The following is an 11,026-nucleotide window of genomic DNA, read 5'->3' as shown; positions in this document are numbered from 1 at the left end:
TGCTGCACTTGAATCTGTCCTATATGGCATAGCAATTTTTGAGGCCTGGTGTTGTTCATAAATTAGTCATTCACCAACATACATGTTACCAGACAGAAAAGTTGAATAAAACCTATGTTTCCTATAAATTTGATCAACTGAGAGATTTTCATTTTTTATATTAATTTGGAATGATGGCATTAATGATTGATGTATTTATACATGTTTACTAATGTATGTAGTGTTCTATTGCTGCACAATAGTGCAATACAGAGAGCATAAATGCTTCCCACCATTTTGTTTTCAAGTATGTAATACTTCATAAGGAGTAGTAATTTGTTTGCATGTTTCCAAAAGGTTTGGAGTGGAGCCTCCTGGATTAATAAAGTTGGAGAAAGAGATTGAACAAGAGGAAACGCTTTCAGCCCCGCTTCCGTCTCCTTCACCGTCACCAACAAAATCTCCAGGGAAAAAGAGCACAGGGAAACTGTTGGATGATGCTGTAAGTTGTGGGAGGAGACTGCTTCCTATCTGACCCATGCTGGTATGCACTTACTTGCAAAGCACACAGAAGCCCGAGTTTAACATCTCACTGTATTTTAAAGATTTGCAGACTGATAGAGTTAATTTATTTTTGATCACAGCTATTTATGCCAGAAGTTTGGAAAAAATGTCACACTGTGTAGGAGATCTGTAGTTTAGCCTAGCTTTGTGCTTAGGGCCAAGTTCCCTTCTTATTACTGCGTTTTCTGTTCACTTCTTATTCATCAACTCCCACTTGGTGTTTTGTCTGAGAAAGGACTGAGTCAGGAGTAGGAGATTTGGCCCATACTGACTTGTACAGAATGTTAACAAACACTCCTAAATTATCTCAGCCTAATTTTTATGCTGCTGTTCTGCATGTTTCTCATGTGGTAGAAAACCAAGCATTTTTTTTCCTTGTTGTTAGAAAGAAAGAATCTTGCATTGCATTTCATTAAGGTCTTTGCACTATACCGTAGTGTTCATTTCTGCGTTGCAAACCCTAGAGGGGTTCGTTTGAAACAGCTGGAATCAGATGAAAAGGACACATTTTGAGACCATGAAGAGGTTAAACTTGAAAAGTACAAATATATTCTATAAAAAGAAGCAGTTACTATAGTAACTGCTATATTACAAGGTGGATGTGCCACCTGGGAGTTACAAAGCACTTCTTGAAAAATGTATGTGCCGCTTTTTTGTTACAAAGAGCACACGGAGTAAAATGTTCGTTCATTTTATTGAAATACTTTGTACTATTTGATGCAAATAATTACATTTAACGTCTTTTACATTTTGTCTTTCTTCCTTAACTTTGCAAAACCACTCACTTATGTTCAACAGAACTGAGAAAGAACAGTTACGTGTAGAAGGAGGGTGGTGAGTGCATATCTTGTAGGGACGGAACAGAGAGTATGAAGGTTGTCTCCAACCACCTTCTTTAATTTAGAAAGCAGTAGGGATAGAAACAGAATGGAATTCATCCAGCTAGATTCCTGACCCGCACTGCCCCAGACACACCGTAAAATAGCAGCAGTGCTCATATAGTCCAGACACAAAATAAAATAGGATATAATTCTTCCCTTTACTTCCTTATTTGATTTCCAAATTGCACTCAATAATACTTCTGTGTCCTTTGGGACAGGAAGGTAATGGAAGCCTCAATACCAGGATCAGCAATGAAGGTCGTCTTATCCTCTGTTTTACACCAGTATAAATCTGTTGGCTTTCATTCTCCACAGGCCAAAGATGGATCTATTGTGCTTACCTGGTTCAAAACAACCTCGAACCTGTTAGGTCTGGCTACTCTGTGTTTTTGCCTTCTTAGGTGAACCCTGGTACATGCAGCTATTAAGGCACGAATTCACACTACCCATTTTCAGCTTCGAATTTCAAGAGTGTCTCCAGAGGTGATAAATGCCATAGGATAATATGTTAGAAATCACTGATTATTGGGTAGCTTTCAGAGGGCTGTTGCCAAATAGTCCTCTAAGCACAATCCCAGTCTTGGTACCGCATTCCGAGAGATACAAGAATGCACCTTGTGCATCCTCAGCAACTTGCACTTGATGGATTTAAGTCATCGGCCACTGACTTCATATATGCTCTTTCTGTTGTACACTGACTATCTAAATAGTTTGGTTCTCCAGAAATGGAGGCTAACGCTCACCCATGTTGATAAAAATCACTGGAATCATTATCTTAAAATTGTTCAGTGACTGTACATTCAAACTGAGGACAACTCATCTGATACTTGAGAAACACTTTTTTGTGTGTAAAATACCTGTAGAGTTTGTCTGCTGAGTGTTATTTCAATGTGAAATTTTTCACAAAAATATAATGCCCTGGTTTAAAAAAGCTAAGAAGAATAATTTAAAAAATATTCCACAAAGTAATAAAGTTATTGAGATAACAACACCGAAAAACTTCAGAAATAATTGGAAAGCCTTTAAATTGGTCAACAGGGTTAGTTTCAAAGGCATATTTGCTCCCTATTCTAGTATAGAAACAATAATTGGTTAACTTCTTAATTTCTTTCCGCTTTATTTAACATACTATAATTTTATTTTAAAAGCAGATCTGAAAAACGTTTACTCAAGATAACAAAACACCGATCAGAGTGCCATAGCTTTGTCCTGATTTTTTTTTTTTTTCTGAAATGGTTTAGGACTTAATTTGTTAACTATTCTGAGAGTATCTTTTCCTGGACCTCAGACCATTTTTGCAGGCCTTAGTTTACAAACTCTATTCGAAGGGTCTTTGGAATATTATTTGAAGTGGACAAAACCTCTAGGAAATTGCTCTGGCATTCTGCATTGTTTGACACTGACATACTAGGTCAGCATTCATCCAAGGAAACTGCAGTATGTGAAAATGCTGCACTTGTTATTGCTGTTCCTATGCAGTAGTGCAATTTGCATGTCAAATAAGAGTTTCTCAACAAGATCTGCTCTCTTGGCATTGATGGCTCTGCTACTTTCAGAGTACAAAATATACTTTTACTAAACATTAATGCCTTTGGTAGCACATGCGAGGCCAGGTTTTCACAACAGGCTGAAGTCAAGCTGATGCAGCTAATAAAAAGCAGGAAAGTTGTTTTCATCTGTCTTTTCTCAGCCCTTATTTTTGGGGCTATGTAGTTAGGTTTGGCAATGATAGAGTAGAGTACTCTTGAGGCCCCTTTAAATTATCCTTGATTGCACTAATGCCCTAAGGCAGAAATGATCATCAAAGGGTAGTTAGCAATACTGGGGAGCATCTTGGCATGGACTTGTGATTATGTCACAGTATTCTCTGTATACTTTTATTAAGGTGTAAGTTCACTGTTTGAAAGTGCCAAGTGAAGGTATTGGGCAGGGCCTTGTGTTGGTAAGCAAGATGCTTCTGTATTTATTACATTTGTGTACAAGGGAAAATACATTGTAATGACAACTTCATTTTGCTTGTCGGCTATATTAGCACTTTGACAGTTGAGCTGATTCACCATAAAATACTGAGCACACATCTACGAAAGTTTGATGCTGAACTCAAATTAACGAACTGTTTGACTTCAATTAAATGGTGCAAATTCTATGTTGGACTCTGTGACACTTGTCTCTATTTTTACCTCATCACAGCTGTAAAATCATTCTTGATATTGGAAGCATCATAGTCTGGGATTACAGAAATATTAAGAAAATTAACAAAAACTAAGAAAATATCATCCGTGAAGACTTAGATTAGTGATATCATGTTATGGCAAATCTCTACTTGAATGTTTTGCTACATGTGTTGTTAATAACAATTATTTAGAATAACTTCTGTGTTTTTCAGGTTAAACACATTTCTGAAGATCCACCTTGTAAATGCCCAAACAAGTTCTGTGTGGAGCGTCTTTCACAAGGAAGATACAGAGTTGGAGAGAAGATCCTCTTTATTAGGGTAAAGGTTTTATTTTTTATTTTGTAGTTAATTGCTGTTATCTGCTATCTTCGACTTGGCAAATGATAACACTGATTAACTGGAGAAAATATTTTCCTTATTAACCAGCATGGACTTATTTTTATGATGCTGTCAGGAATAAACTACAGTTTATTCTTGGTTAACTGACTCAAGGAATTATTAGCATGTAGTAGATCCTTCTAACTTGAGGTCATTGAATTTGCTCTATCTTTGATCAGTGGCAAGCAAAAGTCTTCACAAACGGAGATGATGACTTCCTCTCAGTTCAGTTTGAAATAACATCCGCTTCATTGAAATGGCCATTTTCTGACTTTGCTTTGACTGGTAGTATTTGACAGGTCAGGAAACAGATCAAAGACTTCATGATCATTGAATTGCCAAGTCATAACTAAGACATATTGCTAAAGTAGGCTGAGCAAAACATTGATGTCCATGGCACTTCGTTTGATTAACAGGTATTTCCAAACCCAGTGTTGTATTTCAGATTTCATACGTTGTATATGAACTCCCATAGTACAAAGTTAATCATTAATATAAATATTTGCTAGCATTAGTATCTGGCTGAATTTAGCACAAATATATTATCCAAATTTAATTTTGATCCTTTTAATCTTCTGTATATATGCTTATGGTAATAATGTGAAAATACACGAATCGTATTATTCTGTAGTAGTAGGTTAAGAATCTGATTTGTGCTATGCTTCTTCCATTTTCCATTTTGCTCTCCGCATGTACTATTTGTGAGGAGTGACTTGACAAAATGATAGCTCCTGCTCCGAAATAACTGTTACCCTATTTCGTGAAAGGCACGCCACTGTGACCTGATAAAGCTGAGGATTTAGCACTTGTGAGAACAAAAGAAGTCAGAGGGACTACTTCCCATCTGTAGAAGTCAAGTTCCTAGCTCAACAAAGCACCAGAGTGCTTGCTCTGCCATAAACTTGTGCTTAACTTACACTGAAGTTAAATTTAGATAAGGATTTAGGTTTTCTCATGTGTACGAAGTTGAGAACATGTTTAAGTACTGTGTGAAACAGGGATTGAGAACTCCCAATTAATTCAGTAATAGCTCAGGAAGAAGAAATAATACAGGATTTGTCACAGATAGTTTGAGATTTAACATGCTAGTATAAAGGATTAATAGCTTTTCTGTTTCATAGCCAGTGAGACTTTTTTTTTCAATTCCGCAGTATTTTTAGGTACTTGCTTATTACTATCTTCAAATGACTCTGAAGCAGGTAATGTTCATTAACCAAAGATCCCAGTAATCTGGCACAGTTTCACACTTATGTTTTCCTCCTTTTGATTGTAATTTCAAATAACAACATCGAAGTATTTTTAATCTTCTAGTTTTCATAAACTAAGATTTTCTGCCAGAATGGTGAGTGTCAAGTTCCCTTTTGCTGGCTTCTTTATTGTGCAGTGTAGTCCAAGTCAGATTTCATTCCAAGTTTGCAAACAAAACACCCTTTTCATATCACGCTACCGCATTCCAAGTTGAATTGTGCCAAAAAATCAAAGACATTAAAGACATTAAACATTAGACATTAAACTGCAGTATTAGAGATCATTCCTAAAACACTGGTATCAATGGAAATGTGCCATGAACTTCAGGGGGAGCAAGTCCATATTCCTAGGTTTTAAAAGTTGGTTGTCTTTTGGTTTTGGTTGGTTTGAAACTCATTTTGGAACGCTTCACTGGATCACCGTAAGTTTTTACTCTTTGTTCTGCACGTTCTTACTGTGTACATAAGTAGATTTATTAGTCTTTCTTTGGAATCCTTTGGACACTTGTGAGAAAACACATTTGAGATGTGTAGCTAACTTATTTTGTTGAAATTTGGCACCCTATTTGATGCCACTGAGGTAGTTCCTCCTATGTTGTATGTTCTTTGCACAGCATGACACAGCCAGATATGTGCCATTTATTTATAACCCAGCGTGTTCCAGTCAACTTGAGATCAAAAGTTTTATTGTTTTAAGTTGGCTTAGTATACCGATTACTATCTCTATAAGCTTTCTCCAGTAACCTATGTAGGACTTAAAGCCTATAGAGTTTCAGTGATGCTACAAGTATGCCGTGTGACAAAACATTACAAGAGTGAAATTTAAAGTAGAGGTAACACCTCTTAATTGATGGTTAAGATTTTTTTCAGAAAATATTTAATAATATTACATCCATGACAAATTTGTTTTATTCTAGTCTTACAAGTTCTCTTAAACAAACAAACAAAAAACCCCCACAAAAAACCCAAAGAGTGATTCAGACAATTTTTTCTTTAATTTATATCTGTGTATGAAACAAGTGAAAAAGTAACAGTAAAGAAAAATAAAACCTGGCAGAACATAGAATTCATGCAAAAATCGCACACAAAAAAATTATGCTTCTTAATATGAAGGAATTGTAAGGCAAAAAGCCTTTGGAATATGTGGCAAAGGCCAGAGGACACAGTCCGAATTTCTCTTGTATAGCAGTAATTTCTTACGGTAGTGGTCCTATTGAAATTTTGTGAGTAAAGATTTTTACTTTTTTTTTTTTCCCCTCTACATGGAAAAATTTTTAAAGTTGAGATAAAAATTAACCATGGAAGCCCATGGAGTAATGGAAATGATGAAAACCCATGAAAACATTAAGACACTTCTGAAGTCTGCTGATAAAAATGCATGTCACAAAAGTAGTTCTTCACACATGAAGTAGTTCCGTAACGCATAAACTGAACACTATTACCATAATGGTGTGGTGGTTTAGGTGCTAAAAATTTATTTTCAATAAAAATTTATCTGCTCATGAGTTCTTTTTCCTTCCTGCCATATAGGAATGAGAGCCTAAATTCCACTTACAAAAAAGGCATGTTTTACAATAATAGGTTGTGTTAATAACTTGAAGTAAATGAAATGACTAGCTTATTTAAAACTGAAACATTATTTTAGAATTAGTGTGATCTCTCTATGTGTGCCATATACAATCAATCATTTGCCTATTAACTCTTGGATGCTACCATTATTCCCTAAACTACTTCATGGCATAAGCCTTAATCTTTCGAAGTAGAATTGAATTAATATGCCTTTTTAAAAAAAATAAAGAAAAAAAAAACATAAAACATGGCTTTGTGCAAGGTAAGTTTTTATAACTTGGAAAAAAAGAGTCACAGAGTTTGAAGTGCTTACTTCTTGCAGAAGGCAATAAAGGAGCTATATAGATTAATAGAGGGTGGTTTTTTTTAATAGTTAGAAATGTCAGCCAGACCTTAAAAAAAGGTGTATTTTTTTTAACAATTTCAGTGGCAAAAATTCTTATTTCAAGTTATCCTGTGTTTAATACGTTGTAATTTTATAAGGAGGTACACTTTCCACAAACTGGCAAGCTTGCTAGAAAGACTGGTCCTGTTGGTCCATACCCATAATAACGTTCAAATTTTTGAGTTCTGCACAACAGAAAAATTATTTCATTGTGCAACTGGAGTCAGATTAAATGATACAATGGGTCCTGGCTTTAAAGCCTGTCATTTTTCGTATGACTTACAGGCGTTCTCTACCTTGCAGACCAGATGATAAGCATGTGATTGCTCTTAACTTTTTGATCTTGCACTTTTAATAGTTGATACCTGTTAGCATTATTTTGCTGTAGTAACAATAAAATGTTTAATACTAGCTTCCTTTAAATCCCAGGAAATGAAAGACACGATTTGCCTGCTATAGCACCTGTGTAGAAACTTTATTTTGGGATTCACTTTCAAAATGCGTGTGTGTGCTTTATATATATGTGTATACAGATAAAAACACTCTGCAAACAGTCTATGCGACTGCCTCTTCCTAATGAGAGTAATGTAGTCATGTATTAAAACTGAAGCACGCTTTACTCCAAGCCATCCAGGTAGGGTTGATATACCAGATAAGAACTGTAAATAAGGAAAAATGGAAAGCAGATTGATGATACAGTTCTCAAGACTCAAATGGTTTGTCCTGCTTTTCCAATCCAAATACATAGGTCATATTTATAGCTTTTGCTTGGTGTGCTTTTGTGTTTTGGTTTGGTTTTTTTTTCCTTTGGCATCACTTACCTGGCTTTTATTGTCTTCCTTATTCCAAGGATTGTAACAGTTGATCTGCTTTTCCCAGGCCATTTCACTTCTAGTCTTCAAAATAGTTTACCTTTTTAGCACTGAAATTCCTTCTTTCATAGAATCAGAGAGTTATTTGTGTTGAGAAAGACCTTTAAAAGAACCATTAACGTAGCATTGCCAAGTCCACCACCAAACCATGTCCCTAAGCATCATGTCTACACGTCTCTTAAATACCTCCAGGGATGGTGACTCAACCGCTTCCCTGGGCAGCCTGTTCCAATGCTTGACAATCCTTGCGGTGAAGAAATTTTTCCCACTGTCCTGTCAGCCTCCCCTGGTGCAACTTGAGGCCACTTCCGCTCATCCTATCGCTTGTTACTTGGGAGAAGAGACCAACACCCACCTTGCTTCAGGTAGCTATAGAGAGCGATTAAGTCTCCCCTCAGCCTCCTCTTCTCCAGCCTGAACAATCCCAGTTCCCTCAGCCGCCCCTCATAAGACTTGTTCTCTAGACCCTTCACCAGCTCTGATGTTCTTTGGACACGCTCTGGCACCTCAATGTCCCTCTTCTAGTGAGGGGCCCAAAACTGAACACAGGATTTGAGGTACGGCCTCACCAGGGCTGAGTACAGGGGCACGATCACTTCCCTACTCCTGCTGACCTCTCTATTTCTGATGCAGGCCAGGATGTTATTGGCCTTCTTGGCTACCTGGGCACACTGCTGGCTCATATTCAGTTGGCTGTCGAGCAACACCCCCAGGTCCTTTTCTGCCGGCCGCCTTTCCAGCCACTCCTCCCCAAGCCTGTAGCGTTGCATGGGGTTGTTGTGTTTTTTTTAGGACCCAGCACTTGGCCTTGTTGAACCTCATACAGTTGACCTCGGCCCATCGATCCAGCCTGTCCAGATCCCTCTGCAGAGCCCTCCTACCCTCCAGCAGATCAACGCTTCCGCCCAACTTGGTGTTGTCTGCAAACTTACTGAGAGTGGCACTTGATCCCCTCATCCAAATCATTGATAAAGATATTGAACAGAACTGGCCCCACTATTGAGCCCTGGGAAATGCTGCTTGTGACTGGCTGCCAACTGGATTTAACTCCGTTCACTACAACTCTTTGGGTCGGGCCATCCAGCCAGTTTTTTACTTGGAAGAGTATGCCTGTCCAAGTTCATGCTGTTTCCTCTTGTCCTATTGCTAGTTACTTGAGAAAAGAGATCAACACCCACCTTGCTACAAGCTCCCTTCACGTAGTTGTAGACAATGATAAGGCCTTCTCTGAGCCTTTTTTCTCAGGAGATCAGGTTAGTCAAGCAGGACCTGCCCTTAATTAACCCTTGCTGACCTGGCTTTAGGGCCTGATTGTCCTGTATGTGCTGTGTGATGGCACTCAAGATGATCTGCTCCATAACCTTCTCCGGCACAGAGGTCAGACTGACAGACTTGTAGTTCCCTGGATACTTCTTCTGGCCCTTCTTGTGGATGGGCATCATGTTTGCTAACCCTCAGTCAACTGGGACCTCCTTGGTTAGCCAGAATTGCTGATAAATGATAGACAGTGGTTTGGTGAGCACTTCTACCACCTCCTTCAGTACCCTTGGGTGGGACCCATCCGGCCCCATGGACGTGTGTGTGTAAATGGTGTAGCAGGTCACTAAATATTTCCATATTATGGGGGCTTCATTCTGCTCCCTGCGCCTGTCTTCCAGTTCAGGGGGCTGGGCACCCAAAGAACAATGGGTCTTGTTATTAAAGACCGAGGCAAAGAAAGCATTAAGTACCTCAGCCTTTTCCTGATCCTTTGCCGCTGTGTTTCCCCTTGCATCCAATGAAGGATGCAGATTCTCTCTTTGTTTGCGAATGTATTTATAGGAACATTTTTTATTGTCTTTTATGGCAGTAGCCAGATTAAGTTCTAGCGGGGCTTTGGCCCTTCTGATTGTCTCCCTCCATAACCTCACATCATCCTTGTAGCTCTCCCTGAGTTGCCTGCCCCTTCTTCCAAAGGTCATAAACTCTCCTTTTTTTTCCTGAGTTCCAGCCAAAGCTCTCTGTTCAGCCAGGCTGGTAGTCTGCGCTGCCGGCTTCTCTTTTGCCATATGGGGATGGCCTGCTCCTCCGCCTTTAAGATTTCCTTCTTGAAGAATGTCCAACCTTTCTGAACTCCTTTGCCCTGCAGGACTGCCTCTCAAGGGACTCTGTTAACCAGGCTCCTAAACAGGCCATAGTCTCTTCTCTGGAAGTCCAATGTAGTAGTTCTGCTGACTCTCCTCCTTCTCCAACGATCAAAAACTATCATTTTGTGATCGCTATGCTCAAGATGGCCTCCAACCATCACATCACCCACAAGTCCTTCTCTGTTTGTGAACAACAGGTCCAGCGGGGTGCCTTCCCTAGCTGGCTCGCTCACCACCTGTGTCAGGAAATTACCTTCCACACACTCTAGGAACTTCCTAGACTGTTTTCTGTCTGCTGTACTGTATTTCCAGCAGACATCTGGTAGGTTGAAGTTCCCCATGAGAACAAAGGCTAGCAATTGTGAGACTTCTCCCAGCTGCTTTTAGAATATTTTGTCTGCCTCTTCATCCTGGTTGGGTGGTCTATAACAGACTCCCACCACAATAGCTGCCTTGTTAGCCTTCTCCCTGATTCTTACCCATAAACATTCAACTTTATCGTTACCATCATTAAGCTCGACAATCAAAATGCTCCCTAAGATACAGGGCTACCCCACCGCCTCTCCTTCCTTGCCTATCCCTTCTGAAGAGCCAGTAGCCATCCACTGCAGCACTCTAGTTGTGCGAGTCATCCCACCATGTTTCTATGATGGCAACTGTATCATAGCTTTTCTGCTGCACAGTGGCTTCCAACTCCTCTTGTTTGTTGCCCAGGCTGCGTGCATTGGTGTAGATGCACTTCAGTCAGACTGTTGATCCCACCACCTTTTTGGGGGCCTATGTGACCATTCTCAGGGACTTCTATGGTTTCTAACACATCAATAACCTTTGAGTCTTTGCTGCCACATG

The 11,026-nt window shown here is 39.1% G+C and overlaps 1 protein-coding gene across 1 annotated transcript in view; it reads left to right on the top strand.

The window, feature by feature from the left end:
* Positions 1-305: 305 nt before the first annotated feature.
* GAS2 (growth arrest-specific 2) overlaps positions 306-11,026 on the top strand; it is a gene marked incomplete at its 5' end in the record, with an annotated part of 46,501 nt that continues 35,780 nt past the window's right edge. The window contains 2 exons of the mRNA XM_010281430.1: positions 306-481; positions 3,811-3,918. Coding sequence (XP_010279732.1) covers positions 306-481; positions 3,811-3,918 — 284 coding nt within the window. The remainder of the gene's footprint in view (positions 482-3,810; positions 3,919-11,026) is intronic.

Source organism: Phaethon lepturus, unplaced genomic scaffold (genome assembly GCF_000687285.1).
Source record: "Phaethon lepturus isolate BGI_N335 unplaced genomic scaffold, ASM68728v1 scaffold7892, whole genome shotgun sequence".
In the NCBI taxonomy this organism is placed as follows: domain Eukaryota; kingdom Metazoa; phylum Chordata; class Aves; order Phaethontiformes; family Phaethontidae; genus Phaethon; species Phaethon lepturus.
This window is presented reverse-complemented; position numbering and strand designations above follow the sequence as displayed.